The sequence below is a fragment of the Salvelinus fontinalis genome, unplaced genomic scaffold, assembly GCF_029448725.1.
Source record: "Salvelinus fontinalis isolate EN_2023a unplaced genomic scaffold, ASM2944872v1 scaffold_1436, whole genome shotgun sequence".
In the NCBI taxonomy this organism is placed as follows: domain Eukaryota; kingdom Metazoa; phylum Chordata; class Actinopteri; order Salmoniformes; family Salmonidae; genus Salvelinus; species Salvelinus fontinalis.
This window is the reverse complement of record NW_026601645.1, coordinates 1-19,884: the sequence shown is the minus strand read 5'-3', so window position 1 is coordinate 19,884 and position 19,884 is coordinate 1. Positions and strand designations below refer to the sequence as shown.

The following is a 19,884-nucleotide window of genomic DNA, read 5'->3' as shown; positions in this document are numbered from 1 at the left end:
GTAATTTAAGACAATATCTGTTTACCCGACTTTAGAGAGCTGGTAGGCATATGGTTGTCAAACTTGCATTTCCAAAGCAACCGCCACACAAAGTAAACACAATATGTAAACAGTAGCCGAGTGTAACCGAACGTTGCTTGCATTCAGTTGAGTGGCAAAGCTACCGGCTCCCTAAAAAGTCAGGTAAACAATACTTTAGTGTGGATATTTGGTCTCAAATTTCAAGCGGCTGAAGGACAAACTGCAAAGTATGTTTAAGTGTCATTTCTCTACAAATGGTAGAGTATGTTTAAGTGTCATTTTTTGCAATCCAATGTGTCAGGCTGTATACACACCCAACAATCCATTGTATTTTAGCCTGATTAAGCAGACAATTGCTCAATAACAAACATTTTACACAAAACAACATTTCTAGGAGTTATCCCATGAGAGATGGCAAAGGGTTACTGCAAAGCACTGTCAACTGCTGCAGTACAAAGGGCTCTACAAATAAGATTTGATTTAGAAATTAAACAGGAACATTTTACTCATCCAACGCTGACCTTGAAATAGCCGCCAACCGCCCCCACCGGAATTTCAACAATAATATGAGCCTCTGTGACTAAAACCGAGTAGTTTCTGGCAGCCATTTCCTCAGTGTTCAGCCTCTTAGCATCAATTCCCATGTACACCTCCAACATGGTGAAGGCATCAGAGGAGAAAAGTGGGTCTATGTGCTTGGGCATGTACCAGGTGATCACTTCTGGAGTAAAGGCCACTGCCCCTGCAGTGAAACAAGAAATCAAGTACACATCATAACAGAACATTTTGCAACTGAAAAATCAAAAGTCTTGTCTGGAGCCAATTAAGAACTGGGTTCATAGGATCTTAATTTGCCAAGTTAGTCCATTATTTCACACTCAACCTGGTGTTGGACAAACAGCCGTGGCATCTACTCGAGTAACCAGCCACTTCTGCTCAAAGAAGGTTGAGGTTGAGAGCACCCGCATCGGAACCCCAGCTACCTGTTAAGGGGGCAACCACACCAGGGCCGTGTTCAGTAGGGCACACCGTATTAACAATATGTTGCAGAGTTCAGGTAGGGCCACCGTTTCCAAATTTTTGCTCTACTGAACATGACCCAGTTCATGGAGGAAGTGGAGAAAGTCAGCTTACATTCTGGAGGTATGTCTCCTCTGCATTATGAGGGCTTCTTAACACCAGCCGTGTGGGAGTGTTGGCTATTGCATAGCCCTTTCTTTGGACCTCATCCACACTCATGACCTTCTTGCTAGGACTAAAGACGACTGCTGTCATTTTGTATCCTGCAGCAACAGCCTGTCTCAGGAAATGGAAACAGGAATTAAACAAATTGTCAACAAATGCACATTTTGTTAAGCGCCATCCTGTAGTGAAATTACAGAAACTGAAATATGGCTACCTCAGCGCCTCTCCGGAAGTTGCCGCTCCTTGCTTTCGGGCCTCCAGTGGGCTGTTCAGGGACGGTTTGGATGTCTGGAAGAGTCCTTCTGACAGACACCTAGAGAAGAAAGGCCATTATTCCCTATGCATTTTCTCCCTCCCATACAATACGAAATCAAGGGCCAGTTCTCAATCTGTCCACTCGCCTCCTTAAATGAAGGAGTATTGAATTGAGAGAGAGTCAAGAACCTCTACGTTGTGTCACAGAAGCAGAAGAAATTAAACACTGGACAGTTGTAGCTCTAGACAGATCATTTATACAGGCAGTACAACAAGCTCGACTGTAAACATGTCCTTTGGGGCATACTCTGCTCACTTGCCTCCATGTAGTTGCGGTCGCACAGAATCTCTCGGGAGGTCCAGGGGGTGTAGCTACAGGTTTTGCCCACTCTATACACAGGGTCTTCAGTCATGTGGTTTCCTGGCAGCCTGAACTGCATGACCAAGCTGAACATCTTATCATCCTAAAATGAAGGGGGAGGGAAAAAAATAATTAAAGCCTTTCATTATATAGCAGAAAACAAATAATTCAGTTGACCTTCATGACCTATAGACTGTGGCAAAATTGCCTATATGAATGCAGCTGCCACTATTGAAGCCACACTACAGGAGAAGAGCTCTGTTGTACACTTCACTGCAGTCTGTATCAGAAAGTTGGCTGACCCTCTGAAAGCCCTCCATAAACTTCTGCTGTACCTTACGTCATCGTTAACTTAGAGGTAAGAGATAGCAGACCCAGGGGTGGTAAAACTGCTTAAATGTTTCTGGCACCGTACTTCTAATTACCTCCATGCTCTAAAATTGTATAAATTAGCAACTCAGGCTTATTGAGGACCTTTTTACTGAAAAATGCATTTGTTTTCAAAGATTACATTTTTCATCTAGTGATGCAAATATTGACTTGTATCTTTGTGTATACAGGGCTCATCTGTAAAAGAGCCTGGTCTCAGCATGACTCCATGTCAAAGGTTAAATAAAATGACAATGCTACATTATGGGTTGCAAATGCAGTGACACTGAAAGGCAAACTGTCCATTTGAAGTTACAGCAAACACCACAGTGCTTAGGGTTACCATGTTTTGGGAAAAGCAGTTTTGAAGAGAAGCAAGAAACATGGCATTCCCCATGGGGTCAAATTTAAAGCTGAATCCACACTGAGTAGCAAGGCCAGGCGTCAGGTATATGATTTGTGTGTCATCTGGAAGGGATGGAGATTGTGTGAACACAATAGTTGACAAACAATATCAATCCAAGAATTATGAAAGGAGAATCATAAGAGACAAACTCACTGAAGACAGCATCAACCGCTTTAAAAAGAGGAGCGACACTCAAACGAATAACGTTACCAAGGCATTCAGCGTTGAGGTCATCTGGAATGGGAAAGGTTAGTTAAAAAACAAAAAATATATATTGTCAAACGCTTAGTGCTTGTACTTGTAGGGTGAAAAATGCATACTTATAGAAGGTTTCTGTTGTGCTTGTATGCCCACAGCTGCCAACAATAGGCAAAACAACCTGTAAGGCATTTGACAAATTATTATGATTGATTAAAAGGAGGAAGAACACAACTCAAATGTTTGCATCGCATAAGACTCTAGGCCTACTACTACTTACCCTAAGCTAAGGAAAGGAACCATTGTAGAACAGAATTGTTTTGATAAAATACACAGCTACAGAATCTAATATTTGACCCAAGGTGTGCAGCCTACAGCCCAGGGGTATTCAACTTTTACCCTATGACAAAGGCTTCCCACACTCAGTCACCTGAACCCCAAAGGGCTGCACATTTTCTTTTTATTCCCCTAGCCCTACAAAGCTGATTCAAATAATCAACTAATCATCAAGCTTTGTTAATGTGAATCAGCTGTGTAGTGTTAGGACAAAAACCAAAATGCACACTAAGTTTGGGAAACGCTCCCCTGCCCTACGAGCCTGCTGGTTTTCTGTTCTAACTGATAATGACTTGCACCCACCTGGTGTCCCAGGTCTAGATCAGTCCCCAATGACAGGAGAACAATGAAGAAATGCAGTGGAACTGGCTTTGAGACCCAGAGGTGAGTTTGAGGGCTATAGCTGTTCCTGCTCCTCACATTTCACTGTTTGCCACTGGCGTAATTGAATGAGGGGTTATGCTGGATGTAACCGGTGTGAAATGGCTAGCTAGTTTGGGGGTAGTGCACTGTTAGCGTTTCAATCGGTGATGTCACTCGCTCTGAGACCTTGAAGTAGTTGTTCCCCTTACTCTGCAAGGGCCGCGGCTTTTGTGGAGCGATGGGTAACTGTTGTCTATGTGTGCAAAGGGTCACTGGTTCGGGACAGAAGTAAAACTGTTACACGGGCACCATTTAATTTGTCATCGATCGCTAGACCAGATGTTTTTTTCTTTTTCCCCCTACCTTTTCATTATGCAGACATAAGCAGAGTTGACACCATCGAGGTGTGGATGTTTACTTTCGACACTAGTTATTTTTCTCCAGTTTCGTCCGACGAACAGACTGTAGTGGTAAAATAAAACAAAATAGATTTTTTTATGAAGTCCTAAGCATCACTCCAGTCAAAACAATCTCTGCGAACGTTCGATTCCAATATATGTAGTTCTGTCTATCGAATACATACAAAAATGTCGTAAAAAAAATAGATATGTATAAAATATACTTGTCTGTACAGGTATATGTAGGAAATCCAAAATGCACAAAAATATGTTTTTGTAATGTCTAAAATAAAATATATGTGTATAATATACTCTTGTCTGTAAAGAAATGCAGAAGCAATAAGCATTGTAAATGATGATAGAACACATTAAATTAATGTTTACATGAGGACACAAAGGAGAGATTTAATTAAAAGATCATCTTTTAATACTTTTTTATGCTGAAGATTTTTAAAGCTGAAAAAATCTATGTATGGCAAATCCACTCTGGGCAAATGGCCTCTTGAACAAAAATAAAAAATAGTTAACATCCTTGCTATTTCAGCCACTTGCTATGTTAAAGAAAAATCTCAGTTAATGATGAATGGATACAATTTGGAAGGATTTTCCAGAGTCATACCTCAGTAGGGTAGAGTGTCAGGTGGCACAACCATTGGTGCCATGAGGTCAAAGTGTGAAGGAGGGAGCAAGCCAGAGTGCTGTCTAGGAAGCAGTCCAGGCCCATGGCTTGGAGGCTTTGAGTTGGTCCCATCATTGTAATGCATTGTAGGGTATCTGCTGACCCATAGACCTGCTGGTAGTGGGAAAGGTGTTAGTGTGACAGGTTAAAAGAAATACTCATAGCCTGTTATGCATTAAAGTATTACTAAGTTCATAGTATGTGAGGATCTTAAAACATTTTTTTGTGGGTAAAAGTGTTAATCTGTGATCTACTAAATGCTCTTAATCTATGAGCCTGAGATCGATTGCTCTGGTCTCCACTCAAGTTCACGGAGAAACCGAGGTCTTTTCTCGTTGCACTAAAAGTTCTCAATGAGTAAACATTACCGTATCACTCTAGTGATTCAGTGCCTTTCAAGTTGAGTTCCCGTGCAGGCACAATATGAGGGTGCTAACGGTGCACATGTTCAACCCATGGGTCACTGAAGAAACTCTAGTGTGCTACCTCAGCCGGTACGTGACCATATTGCCAGGGGTGAGCGACGTTAAGGACGCCCTTGGCATCTGGACAGGGAAGAGGCAGTTTCGTGTGCTGCTAAAGGAGGACGAGAGCGGCCATGATGGCTACCGCCATCCTCCCGCTTCCTTTTCCATCGGTGCAGACAGGGAATACCTCATGTATGCTGGACAGACTCGTTTCTGCAGGAAGTGTAGCACGTACGGGCACCTCGCCGATGCCTGCACCCAGACAAGGTGCAGAAACTGTGGGACTCTAGGCCATATAATGAGGGATTGCACCGTGCCCAAGCGCTGCAGTCTGTGTAACTCAGAGAACCACCTGTTCCGTCACTCCCCGCCATAGCGGTGAGCGGGAAAAGAGCAGATGAGGGAGAAGGCATGGAACTACGCGCTATTGAGGAGGTTGTGGATGAGCTGGTGATGGAGAGAGAACTGCGAGAGTCTGAGGAGAGCGGGAGTGAGACGCCATCATCATCTCACGAGGAGAGGGGAGAGACGGACAGGAGTTGGAACAACCAAGTGGAGGAGGAGAAGGGAGAGCCCACCGCGCCCTCGGCTCCGGAGAGCTGGACAAAGGTGAGAGAGAGGAGGAAGTGCTCGGTGAAAAGGAAGCAGATGAGCCCTGTTTCCCCACTCATCCGCATGGAGGCGACTGAGAAGTCCGCTCGGGAAGTCTGAGGAGAAAAGCGAGGGAAACCCGCGCAGCACAGAGGAGACTCTGCTTTCCCTGTCAGGCAGCTCCATCGACAGCAGCGGTCTGGCACCCAGCCACACAGATGGAGGGGGAGCATGAGGAGGAGGAAAGGGTTTTCCCGACCCCGATCTTTGTGGACAGTCCTCCTGCTGGGGACCACCATTTCCCGGATAGGCCTCCTAACGAGGAACTGTATTTAAAGTGAGTCTGGAAAAATGTCATATTTGAGATAGTTGTCCGTTTCCCTCCTTATCCCATGTCGTCTATTTTTAACTTAGCTAGCATAAATGTTAGAGGGCTTAGGAACCCAGTTAAAAGGGCGACAGTTTTTTCCCATTTGTCCTCCATTTGCTTCTCTGTGTGTTTTTTACAAGAAGTACATTTTAAAAGATCAAAATGACGTGGAGAGGTTTACGCGGGAATGGGTTCAGGGAGAGTCGAGGTGGAGTGTCGGCGGGGTGCATTCTACAGGGGTTGGTGTGCTATGTGGGAATAGGGATTTAAAAATAGTAGGAAGTTTTTCGGCAGTACACGGGAGGGTTTTAATAGTGTAAGAAATTGTATTAGATATTGGTAACTTGTTAACTTGTTTTAACAACTTCTCAACATTAGCTATAGTTGACACAACATACACACCCCCTCTTTCTCTTGGACATATGCTGGACTCATTAGACATATACACGACACCCACAACTCCCCTCCCCCATGACAATCACACAGACACACACAACTCATGCTTGGAGCTCAGGACAAAGAACTATCTCAGGAACCAATGGAACGTGGACACCAGGCCTGATCAGGACTACCCAAGACCCAGATCGACCAATCGGAAGGCCGGACTCGCAGATCTACCTACTTTGCTTGTTGTCTATATAGTACTGTACAATTCTGGAAACTACTCTCTTTCCCGGACGATTCAATAGGAATCAGACAGAAAGAGCCTTGCTGCAAGATTTTACTAAGATATCTTTACATGTAATTAAACGGCCTTATTATAAAATTATCCACCTCGTCCTATTGTCTCCTCTTGTTCTCCTGTCAACAGTAAACGTTTTACTAACAAACTTGGAAGCAGAGGATGGTTAAAACATATTTGTATTCGGCCCAATAGAAAATTCATCGGATAGGAGACGAGAGGGAGAAAGATTCCAGAGGAGAGGTGACCTTTTCGAGGGAGAATCGCGATTCAACCCACACAGGAAACTGTTCAGAGAGCTCAACTAAAGAGGTGAGCAGATGCCCGTTTAACCAAAATCTGTATATTGTATTATAGCCAATATCTAAATTCAATGATCAGGAGTACTGTGGTGAGTGTGAATTGTTGCTAAATTTATGTGGAATTGTTTAGAATTTAAGGCATTGTGTACATATTTCTAAGTATTAATAGGTCAAAGACTTATTCACATAGTCTGACACTATGTGGTATGCTGATCGCGTAGGTGTACAGTGAAGGATAAGCTTTATAACGATTCACATAGTCGGGCCATATTTGACAGTCGATCAGATAGGGGTTACCGTGAAGAATCCACAATTAAAAGATGGGATCCATATAGCCGGGCAGTAGTTAGATTTGGCAAATCAGCTAAGTGTTACCGTGAAGACCCATAAAAAAATAAAATATAAAATATATAACGATTCACACAGTCGGGCCATATTTGACAGTCGATCAGATAGGGGTACCGTGAAGAATCCATAATTAATATAATACGATTCAAATAGTCGTGCAGTAGCTATATTTAGCTAGGTGTTACGTGAGGAATCTAATGTGAATATAATACGATTCAAATAGTCGTGCAGTAGCTATACTTAGCTAGGTGTTACGTGAGGAATCTAATGTGATATTGCATGTGTAAGTTGTGTTGTAATTGTATGTGTAAGTTGTGTTGTCGCAATGTGGGGGATTGAACGTTCCACGAGACCGAATGCTACTAATTAGCTATATGCTAAGTTCAGGCTGCAGTTCATAGTGACCGCCGAGTCAGAATCTGTGGGCCGCGTTGAAGCAGCCATTTACGGCTGATGAGTTGACCTGCTTTTCCCCTCTTGTGCTGTTGGCAAATCCTTAAGGGTTAGAATTCATTTGAAAATTATTATAGAAGCGCGTGAATTACTAGTATATTGTCCCCAAAGGAAACTTCTGAAATATTTTGCCAAAGTATTTAATTAATTAAATAAGCGAAAAGCAATAATATTTTTTATTATAAGTACCTAAAACTGTCATTCCAATTATAACAGGAGCGCGTGAATATATTCGTATATTGTTTCAAAAAGATATAGCTGAAATATTGTTGGAAAACGAAAATAATTCATCGAATACACGGCAATAAAATTCTTTGTCCACGCGAGTCGGACACGAGACTGAGGGAGGTTAGAGGAAGAAAAATACATCGCTGGTTTCGATCAGTGACGGGCTAAAGTATACAAAAATAATAATAGACCCAGACATAGCTTAACGACAAAATGACCACGACTATCGTCCCCAAACACAAATTCAACGTATATTTAGATCAGAGAATGAAAGACAGAGCAGGCGGGAAATTACACTACAAACCCGTTAAAAGAATTTGGGAGGAAGTGAGGCTGAGATGGACTCAAACAGGTTTCCCTAGTGGAGTCGCCCCATCAAAAGGGCAACTCCTCATTATGGAGAAAGAATTGGAGGAAGCAGTGAAGCAAGGGATAGAATGTGAAGTTGAGAAGAATAAGAGTCACTTATTTAAAAAAGAAGGGACAAAGCAAAGGGAAAAGGCACAGGCTGAGATGAGAATAGGATTATGGGCAATTGAGGAAATTAGGAAAGCTCTCCCTTACCGGAAACCTGATACGATGGGAGTGGTCACTGGAGCACCAACTGACACCAAAGAGGGCAGGCCCAATAATAATGATGGCCCACCTACCACCACAGCAACCCCATCGGCCCCCACCCATCTATACCCAGAACTGCCACAGGGAGAGAAAAAAGCACCACCTCCCTATTTTCAAAATCCATTCACTCAGCAATCACCTCCCCCTTTCCAGGGCATGTCTGACGAATATGCCCCATGGCCCTGAAGCTGCTCACCACTAACCTACACTCATCATTGACCTGGACTACTGAAGCATCAAAGGCTTTTGCACTCTTGAAAACAGATCTCTAAGTGGCAGTAGCCTTAACAGCACCTGACTAAAAAAAAAACAAGTTCCATCTGGATGTTTCTGAAAAGGAAGGATTTACATCATCCATCCTTTTCCAGAACCTAGAGGGGGAGAGTAGAGTGTTGAGGTATCACTCCTCCAAACTGGACCACATTGAAGAAGGACAAACCACATGCTCCAGGTATGTGGCTGCAGTGGCAAAAGCTATTGGAAAAACAGCCCACATGATAATGTGCCATCCATTGGAAATCCACACCCACATGGGGTTGCAGCATATCTAATGAGCAATGGTTATACACAGATGGATGCCGCTATAGAGGAGAAGAAGGGAACATAGCAGCATACACAGTGGTGCAGCAGCTCCCGGATAGATCACATGTGACTTTGGAATCTGCCATCATCACACACCTGCATCAGCCCAGTTAGCTGAAATCATAGGGTTGACACAAGCTCTGGAAAGAGCTGAAGGGAAGACTGTGAACAACTACACCGACTCAGCTTATGCTCATGGAGCAGTCCATACGAATGGATCACAATGGCTGAGACGCAACGTCATCACCACAGGAAACCTTCCAATCAAACACAAGACACAGATGGAAAAACTGATTAAATCGGTCTCACTACCTAAGAAGGTGGCCATCATGAAGTGTAAAGGACATCAACAACTGAAAAACAGAGTCAGCAAGGGAAATGATGCAGCTGATAAAGCAGCCAAGAAAGCTGGTGGATACACCCCGAGACAAATGATACTTCAGATCCAACCAGCTCGGACTGAGCTCACAAAGCAACACATAAAAGAACTCCAGTTCACAGCAGGACCCTGTGAATACTCAGTATGGGGACAGAAAGAGGCCACCAAGGGACCTGATGAACTGTGGAGATGCCATGATGGCAGACTAGAGGCCCCAGCAAACCTATGTCCAGAACTAATACGAGAAGCTCATGGGCCCACACACGAAGGCAAACTAAAGACTTTACAGAAGGTGTCCCACATCTGGTGGCACCCCCACATGAAAGACATGACAGATTTGTTTTGTGACGAGTGTAGCATTTGTGGTAGACACAATCCAAAGAAACCATATCAAACGCCCATGGGTTCATACCCAGTCCCAAATGCTTGTTTTCAGGACATCAACATAGATTACACAGATATGGGGCAAGACAATGTGACAAATGGAAAAAGGTACCTGTTAGTTATGGTAAACAGGTTCTCTAAATGGGTTGAGGCAATGCCAACAGCAGGGGAGGATGCAAAATAGGTCATTAAGTGGCTGCAAACCGAACTCATGTGTATTGTTTAATGACAAACGCTCCATGTACCAATAGGGTCGGATGTGTAAATGTCAACTGATTGTTGTTTAATGATGGGGTTAGTGTACAGGCCACAATCTCATAAGTCTCGTGGAACGCGCCAATCAAATGTATGTGCAGGTTTGAAGTTGATTTGGGTTGAAGTCCTGCCCCTGGCGTTGCTGGCCATGAGAGCCTCTCCAGGTGCAGGCACCCATCTCTCTCCTCATGAGACAATGGCTGGAGGAGTCATGCTTGGTCCACCAAGGAAGGGAGGTCATATGCCCGCCCTTGATGTACAACAAATTGTAATGTCTGATAATTGACGGAACTTTCTGCAGCTCTCTTCACACAGATTCACAAGGTCCAACAGGGAAGCTGACGGGAGATCCGGCACCACTGAGGGAAAATTGGTGACTGGGTGGGGTTAATGTCCACAAGAGAAAGTGGCTAGAACCCAGGTGGACTGGACTGTACGAAGTGAGGGAGGTTACTTCACACTCAGTCCAGGTCAAAGGTAAATCAGGCGCACCTTGGCACCACCTCACACATTGCACTCCAGCCCCAATCCCTTCTAGAACACTGACAGAAGTCAGAGCTGATTTAAACAGCTTAAATTCGATTCCAAATGAAGACATTTCTGACTCAGGTGATGCGGAATCAAACTCCGCCTCCCCTGATAAAGGAACCTTGCCCAGTTAGAGGGATATTTCTCCCTCCCTGGGCAAGGCTAGGGATATCTGGCCCCTTATTTGTGATATTCCTACTGATATTTGGGGTGTCCCTGGGCACTTTCACATGGTTAATAGAATAACTATAACCGGATCCCCATGGATGTATGTCACGGACACTCTAGTCTAACTAGATAATAATAGATTAAAAAATAAAATAAATAAATAAATAAATAAAAAATTTGGAAAACAATAGTTAAAATAAGGAACTAACATTGCTCAAATTGAGAAGGTTGAATAAGAGTGGGTGGAGAGCTGTGCAGAGAATGGACAGAAGATGGCAGTATTGCAGCACCCAATGGTCTCCCAGCCGACGGGGGGGGCCTGGTTGAATGCTGGTGACAATTTTGTTTTTTGGAGTAAACGTTAAGGGTTTCCGTGTACCCAGAGATAAGATATCTTAAAAGAATACACTCATATGGGAATAGGAGTTTTACTTTCTGAGTTTTATTTAGGCAAGGGACTTTGAGAAGATAAAGGGTTCTTTTGGTATGTCTAGATATGGAACACGAATGTAGGTGTAACATTTTTACCTGTTTTCTGTTTCCATTGCATTTTCCGGCGACTTGATCACTCGCGGGGAAATGTAGTGAGAATAATGAGATTGTGTCATTTGGGATACTAGTTTTGAGGTAAATTGATTATAATAGAGTTTATAACTCTTGACCATAAGGTAAGCATTTGTATTGGCCATTAGAAGATAGAGATAGGTTAATTAAGGTTATGTTAGGACTTTAAAGATTGACACTATAAGACCTGTTGTTATTTTTAAATCCATGCAGATAAAGTCAAAACAGTGAGACACTTAGTTAATATTGTAAAGGAACACATAGAAAAAGGCAGACAGATGGGTCTACCCCGCACTGTTGAGACCTTAAAGGTTTGAGAGCAGAGTGGGGAGGGTGGACCAGGAAATGAGCAAGGTAGGCTGTGAAATAAGATGGGAGAGAAAGGGGTTAACATATATAAGCAGCACAGATACATTTCAAAGTAGATAAGTCACTTGACAGAGAATTGGAAAAGAATAGATATGAATGTACGCCCAAGGGAGAATTGGATATGCGGGGAATAAAAGGGACGTTCCTAGAATATGATGTACTAAGTTATTATTTATTTGATACCTGGCCAGAGCCAGGTATCAAACGAAGGAGGGTACATTGTGGACTAGGAAAGGATGGGGCCTATTGGATAATAAACTTATTTAAAATTAAACATTTATAGCTAAAAAAAATTAGGCATAGAAGTTAAATATATAATCAGAAAGAACAAATGAGGAACTGTTTGCTAACCAAACCTGTATGTCCAAGAGTTTATACATTGCAGGTGAATTAAGGGAGAAGGTGAATCACTCGACCTGGGGGCATATCGCACTTGGAGGGTGAGACACACTGACACTGCCGAATGATCACAGAGTTAAGGAGAAGAACCATTGCTAATAGAGCTCGGGGATCAACTCCTTAATGAAGAATTCCCTGCCCCCGACCTTTCCTCACTGTGTTCGTTCATAGAAGTGAAAGTGTTGCTTGATCTCTGGCTGATGATGTGTTCTCTGGGAGAGGGTGGGGTTTTACAGGACTGCTTGTAGTCCTGAGCTGTCTGATCAGGATACGATGGGGATGATACCATCGCAGTGCTGCCAGAACCACCACCAGTTCCAACGGACCAGGGTTCAGCCGGCCTCCTCCACCACTTCAAGACCAAGTCCCACGCCATCACCTAAGCTCTCCAATCTGGTACAGATAATAAATATAAAAGACATCTCAGATAGTGAACATTTGGGGACTGAAACTGGTTATGAGGAAAGGGAGAATATGTGGTTGGCCTACAAAACACTTAATAGAAAGGACTGTGTCGTATGTGGACATGCCAGACCTATTCTGGCTGCTCACCCATTTGTCCTAAGTAATGGGGAAGGTTGGATGTGCATATTGGAAAAGTTCGAGCCAAATTCAACCCTGTGTAAAACTCTGAGTCTTGTGTTCCCAGTGGTCCCTCCCCAGAAGGTACCGTGGGGAGTTAAGGCATATGGGGGATATAACAGCTGTATCCCTGGCACAGGTAGCGGTATGGACTATGGAAGGCTCCCTGCTACTTCCTGCATCACTAATACCACTAGGAACTAGAGGTGTTGCTGATGTATGGTGGATGTGTGGACCTGCCAGGCGGTTGACCCCATTTTTGAAAGGAAATTGTCGTTGCTCATGTGTTTTGGCCAGTCTGATACCACCGTTGCCTATTATTATAGCTAATCAACTTCTGGGAGCTACACAGGACACAGAGGCTTGGGACCAACCCAGGAGACGGCAGAAACGTGACGCTCCTTAGTCCAAGGGTACAGATAACATGCACACCAACCTGTTGGGGGTCCCAATAGGGGTCCCCCACGAATTCCAGACATTAACCAGGAATGATGGCCTGTGGCATCTGATGCCCATCATTGGCCCAGCTATTGTTGATGTTAAAACAAAAGGTCTGGATCAATTATAAACACACCCACACAGGACTTACAGGGATGGCTGAACAATTGGATGCTGCCTCACAAACCAGTAGACACAATAGACTAACACTGGACATAAGTCTGGCCAACCAGGGAGGTGTATGTAAAAAGATTGTAGAACAGTGTTGCACGTTTGTTCCTAACAATACTAGTCCGGATGGGAGCATTTCAAAAGCTCTGAGTGGGTTGGCAAGGTTATCAGTAGAGATGAAGGGTCTTGCAGGTGTGGAGGAGAGTGGACTGTTCCCCTGGCTGGGTGGTTGTTTTGGTAAGTACACTGCAATGATGATTACTGGATTTCTGACACTAGTTGTTGTTTTTCATTTCTGTGTTGCCTGTATCATACCTTGTTTGAAGAAGTTTGTTACAGATGTGTAAGGGGCCTCTAGTATGATGCCGTTGCTTGATGCTCCACTTGGAGAGGCTGATACGAAAACGAGCTTCCGCAGGAGAGTGGGCTGACAGAGGAGGACCCTTGGTTTGCTGTAGTTGATGTTGAATGAATAAAAAGTGATGTTTGTCCTCCCTGTTGTGAAGGTTTGAAGTTCCCGGGTGGCGACGAGCCCACCTGGTACAGGTTGCATAGAGGGATGGACCTGAGGGTTTAACATTCTCGTTTTTTGGTTTACTAATGTGTGGTTGGCCACTCCAGGGGTAGTTATTGGAGTGGTCTCCTTTTTGGTCCTTGCTCATTTACGACTCAACTTACATTGATGCTATTGGTGTCCCTAGGGGGTGCCAGATGAATATAAACTGGCGGACCAAGTGACAGCTGGGTTTGAATCATCATTTTGTTGGTGGTGTACAGTTAATAAAAATGTGGACAGAATTAACTACATTCATTTTAATGTCCAGAAACTGGGCAATTGGACTCAACAAGGCTTCGAGGCGGTCCATGGACAATTGGCAGCTACGTCCCTGATGGCATTTCAAAATAGAAAAATTGATATGATATTGGCTGAACGGGGGGGGGGGGTCTGTGCAATGTTTGGTGAACAGTGTTGTACTTTCATTCCCAATAACACAGCTACGGATGGGAGTCTGACTGTAGCATTGGAGGGACTTCGTACCCTTAATGGTAAGATGAAACAGCATTCTGGAGTGGACACTACTATGTGGGACTCATGGATGGATGCTTTTGGTAAATATAAGACGCTGGTTTCCTCCATCCTAGTATCAATTTCTGTTTTTGCGGCCATTCTTGTACTTTGTGGATGCTGTTGCATTCCATGTGCGCGCACGCTTGCTAGCTGTGTTATAACTGCCGCCATAGACCCTAATCAGGAAAGGGCCCAAATGTTCCCATTGCTTGATGATGGGGAAGCTGGACCTGTCTATCTATTTGAGGACTAAGATACTTTTATGTCACGTCTCTTGTGAGACGTGAAGAGAGGGAATTTAAAATTTGTCTTCTGACAAATTTTATCCTTTAGTTTTGTCTTTTTATATACTTTTATGTCACGTGTCTTGTGAGACATACTTTTATGTCACGTCTCTTGTGAGACGTGAAGAGAGGGAATTAAAATTTGTCTTCTGACAAATTTTATCCTTTAGTTTTGTCTTTTTATATACTTTTATGTCACGTCTCTTGTGAGACGTGAAGAGGGGGATTTGTAAGAAATTGTATTAGATATTGGTAACTTGTTAACTTGTTTTAACAACTTCTCAACATTAGCTATAGTTGACACAACATACACACCCCCTCTTTCTCTTGGACATATGCTGGACTCATTAGACATATACACGACACCCACAACTCCCCTCCCCCATGACAATCACACAGACACACACAACTCATGCTTGGAGCTCAGGACAAAGAACTATCTCAGGAACCAATGGAACGTGGACACCAGGCCTGATCAGGACTACCCAAGACCCAGATCGACCAATCGGAAGGCCGGACTCGCAGATCTACCTACTTTGCTTGTTGTCTATATAGTACTGTACAATTCTGGAAACTACTCTCTTTCCCGGACGATTCAATAGGAATCAGACAAAGAGCCTTGCTGCAAGATTTTACTAAGATATCTTTACATGTAATTAAACGGCCTTATTATAAAATTATCCACCTCGTCCTATTGTCTCCTCTTGTTCTCCTGTCAACAGTAAACGTTTTACTAACAATAGTAGATATCGATTGGAGTTGTAAATGTTTTAGATTTATTAACGTATATGCACCATCGACACCCAAGGAAAGGAGGGAAATGCTTAACGACCTAGACGCTGTTTTTATGACAAACAGACAGGTGTTTATGGGGGGAGATTTTAATGTATCATATGACCGAGGTAATCTAGGAGGATATCTTGTAAAAAGTCTAATATGTAAATATAATTTGGTTGATACTTATAGAGTGGCGCATGCGGATGATCCAGGTTTCACTTGGGAAAACAGCAGGGGCGCGAGGAGCGGTATAGATCATCTGTTTGTTCCGCGGACTCGGTGTGTCCTCTGCGCGCGTCACTCCGGTATTCTATTCAGACCACAGTTGCCTGTCAGTGACAATAGAATTAAAAACAATTGAATTTGGAAAAGGGTATTGGAAAATTAATAACGGCATTTTACATGACAACTTTGAAGACAAGATTTGGGTCTTTTTTCCAGGGCTGTGTAACTATGAAACCGTTTTATTCTTCTGTCATAGAGTGGTGGGAGATCACAAAATTAAGAATCAAGATTTTTATTCAGAATTTTTGCAAAGACAAAGTACGTAATACCCACAAAGAATTTTCTAAATTGCAGAATGAACTAAAAGATCTACACATCCAAGGTAATTTGAATGGTGGTGGATTAGATAAAGACAAATTGTGTATCCTGCAGAAAAAGCAGCATGCCTTTTTTGAAAAGAAACCTCGAGACTTCATTTTTAAAAGTCACTAAGATAAATGGGAAAATGATGAGAAGTGCTCTGCATATTTTTTCAAACAAATTAAATCACTGGGAAAGAGGAGGACTATTACTGCTTTATTGGACCGAAATGGGGAGATGGTTGAGGATGGAGATGGCATGCTTGGTGTCGCTACACATCACTTTTCTCAGCTATTTCAAAAACAAACAATTGATTATGAGAAGGGGACTAATTTAAAAAAATGCATGGATGTGCAGATACCTTTTGATATTAGAGACCAATTAAAAGGGGAATTGAAATTAGATGAAATTTATATGGCACTGAAGAGCATGAAAGATAACAAAGTACCAGGAGTGGATGGGCTCTCTAAAGAGTTTTGCATAGTTTTGGGGGATTTAATTGGATGTCATATGTTGGAAGTGTTTAGAGGTATATTTGGTTTGGGGCATATGGGAGGTTCGATGTGCGAGGGGGTAATCTCTCTACTAAGGGGTAGCCAAATTTGAACTAAAAAATGTGGAAAGGGTGCAATTATTAGCATTAGTGACTCTGGTGTCCCTTATCAAGACCAAACTTTGGGAGGCCAGATGTGGTGCGGTCAATGACACCCTCAAGTGGTCACCGACGGGATGAGTTCAATTTATAAAACAGGACATTTGGAAAAGAATACAATTCGAAATACATAAGTGGGGCATTGTATCAGTAAAACAGAAATGGAAAGGGATTTACCCTTCACTGTAGACGTATTTAGAGCCAATTGAAATGTAGGCTAAGCCTTTGTACATATTTGATATACACTGAGGTTTATTCAGAGTTCACTTTGGTATATGTTTATATTTATAGAATTATTTGTATTGTTTTTTGGAGATTGTTAGAGGCATGTTAAACTTGAATGTAATAATACTGGTTAGGTTCTGCAGAACAGCACTTTTTTGAGGAGTTTTGCTATTTTTATATTGTTACACTACTTTTTGATACTGTTTTTATGAATCCATTTTGTACAACGTAATGCACTGGTTTTGTAATTGTATTTGAATGTGAAATGAAAATAAAAATTATTTCCCCTCCCAAAAAATAAATAAAATAAAAATCACTCGTGATTCTTTCTCCCCTTTTTCAGGGGCGTAACATTAGCAGGAGACCACCGGGGACATCTATGATCGGCTGACAGTCTTGGTTAAACCACATGTATTCTAAAGCAATATTCACCTGCTTTCATAGAGTAAGGATTCACTCCTTCGGGGACACTGCCAGTGTTCCCGATATCCATATGTCCCCATCGGTGGAGGTGGTGGTACACACTTGTTCTGTAATTAACATCAACACATTTTCCAAATTGTTAGTAATATTATCACAGTTAAAATACAATAGTTGTTCACTGTTTTTAATTTCATTGAATTTAAGTGTGTACCTCAGCCTTGGGCTCAGTTTTGTTAACCCATCTGTGCAGAGTTGGATCCCAGACAATCTGAGGAAGAAGATATTAGCAATGTGAAGCAAGCCACAATAGTTTTTTTTTAATCCACTCAATTGTCTCTACATAGAATATAGTGTTAATAACCAGTTCCTTACAGATCTGTCTTTGTCCTCAGGTAGATGAACCTCCTTCTTATTAACTCTTCCACTCCCAAAGACCCAGCTGAGCCAGCCTCCACTGTTATTGTGAACAGCAGGGGTCTCAGGCTCAGCCACCGCCGGCTGCCAGTCTGGCACTGAGGGTTGGCCTTGGAGTGTTCCGGCTTGGTGATGGACATCATAGCAGGATGCTCAACATATCTAAGTCGGACATCTGTAATAAGTGGGAGAAGTCAGGCCACTCTGCTTATGTCACCATACAGAACAATTACTAGCTGACAGGTAGAAACGTCTCGCTCTGATACTCTGTTACAACCCAATCTTAACCTACACGCAGTCACAGGGATAACTGGGAGGTTACTCCAGGGCTCTGCGATCACATTGTTTTGGTTGCAAAATCAACAATTCCCTGCATATTATGCGAGGGCTTACAAATTTGACCAATCACCAAACAATTTCTGCATAAAATAGTCACATCATCACAATATTATTGCATAGAACTGACCCATTACCACAGTACAAAAAGAGGGCTCGCAATTTCAACCAATCACCGCACATTTACTGCATAATATGGTTCAATCAAGCCACACGTCAACACAGTTTTTTCTCTTGTCAGTGCATTTTTGCAACAAATTGGACAAAACAAATGCATATTGCTATGCAAAATGTCATAATTGTTGCTGCAAAATCTAGCATATTTATCCGCAAATATCCAAAAAATTCATGCGAAATCCTGGAGAGATTCACTGGAGTATGAAAATGTATACACTCGTAAGTCGCTCTGGATAAGAGCGCTAAATGACTAATGTCAAAGTAAAATGGAGCTAAACCTGTTATGTAGAAAATGCATGAAAGTATTACAGATATACACTCACATGAGCCATACATTTTACCTATCACAGCTAATTCTCACGCTATCACAATGGTAATTTCTGTACTAATTAGGTAAGTTTAAGTGACCTCTTCTCTTGGAATAGAAATCCACAGGTGGAGTACATGCTCCACCATCCCATTTCCACAGTGGTGCCACCATGGGGATGATTGTGTCCATTCTTCACAGGGGCACTGGTTGTGAGGAAGATCTCCTCCCTCTCTGCAGGGACACTAGCCTTTGGGACGATCCACTCCCTGTGCGCAAGGACGATGACCTTCAGGAGGATCAACTCCCTCTGTGCAGGGATGAGGCCTGATGCTCTGAGGATCTTCTCCTTTCGCACAGTGACAGTAGTTTTTGGAAGAAACCCCTCCCTCTGTGCAAGGACACTGTCTATGAGGAGGATGTCCTCCCTCTCTTCAGGGATGAGGCCTGATGCTCGGAGGATCTCCTCCCTCTGCGCAGTGATGCTAGCTGCTGGGAGAACCCCCTCCCTCTGTGCAGGGACACTGGCTGTTTGGAGGATCCCCTCCCTCTGTACAGGGATAAGGCCTGATGTTCGGAGGATCTCCTCCCTCTGTGCAGTGACGCTAGCTGCTGAGAGGATCCCCTCCCTCTGTACAAGGACACTGGCTGTTTGGAGGATCCCCTCCCTCTGTGCAGGGATGAGGCCTGATGCTCTGAGGATCTTCCTCTGCGCAGTGATAGAAGATGCTGGAAGAATCCCCTCCCTCTGTGACGGGATGAGGCCTGATGCTCGGAGGATCCCCTCCCTCTGTGCAGGGATGAGGCCTGATGCTCGGGGGATCTCCGTCTTCTTTGCAATGATTAGAGCTGCTGGGAGAACCCCCTCCCTCTGTGCAGGGACACTGGCTGTTTGGAGGATCCCCTCCCTCTGTACAGGGACACTGGCTGTTTGGAGGATCAACTCCCTCTGTACAGGGACACTGGCTGTTTGGAGGATCCCCTCCCTCTGTACAGGGATAAGGCCTGATGTTCGGAGGATCTCCTCCCTCTGTGCAGTGACGCTAGCTGCTGAGAGGATCCCCTCCCTCTGTACAAGGACACTGGCTGTTTGGAGGATCCCCTCCCTCTGTGCAGGGATGAGGCCTGATGCTCTGAGGATCTTCCTCTGCGCAGTGATAGAAGATGCTGGAAGAATCCCCTCCCT

The 19,884-nt window shown here is 43.4% G+C and overlaps 1 protein-coding gene and 1 long non-coding RNA gene across 5 annotated transcripts in view; one reads left to right on the top strand and one right to left on the bottom strand.

Annotated features, from left to right (window-relative positions):
* LOC129849315 (uncharacterized) overlaps nt 1-18,891 on the bottom strand; it is a 28,097-nt gene extending 9,206 nt beyond the window's left edge. The window contains exons 1-14 of one of the 4 annotated variants that reach the window (XM_055916250.1): nt 18,800-18,891; nt 17,837-18,053; nt 17,676-17,732; nt 17,474-17,571; nt 4,512-4,685; nt 3,858-3,956; nt 2,918-2,976; nt 2,751-2,831; nt 2,535-2,659; nt 1,782-1,925; nt 1,421-1,519; nt 1,156-1,317; nt 905-1,004; nt 543-763 (exon numbers count right to left, since the gene is read on the bottom strand). In XM_055916250.1, the coding sequence (XP_055772225.1) occupies nt 543-763; nt 905-1,004; nt 1,156-1,317; nt 1,421-1,519; nt 1,782-1,925; nt 2,535-2,659; nt 2,751-2,831; nt 2,918-2,976; nt 3,858-3,865 (999 nt within the window). In that variant the 5' untranslated portion in view covers nt 3,866-3,956; nt 4,512-4,685; nt 17,474-17,571; ... (1 more) ...; nt 17,837-18,053; nt 18,800-18,891. Of the gene's footprint in view, nt 1-542; nt 764-904; nt 1,005-1,155; nt 1,318-1,420; nt 1,520-1,781; nt 1,926-2,534; nt 2,660-2,750; nt 2,832-2,917; nt 2,977-3,075; nt 3,349-3,857; nt 3,957-4,511; nt 4,686-17,473; nt 17,572-17,675; nt 17,733-17,836; nt 18,054-18,799 lie in introns of those variants that run through there. The other 3 variants (XM_055916252.1, XM_055916251.1, XM_055916249.1) reach the window with 3 other exon arrangements.
* On the top strand, nt 5,859-17,952 carry LOC129849317 (uncharacterized). Its single transcript, XR_008758644.1, has 3 exons — nt 5,859-5,966; nt 17,385-17,486; nt 17,857-17,952. It is a non-coding gene; the product is annotated as an uncharacterized LOC129849317 (long non-coding RNA).
* Nucleotides 18,892-19,884: the final 993 nt, after the last annotated feature.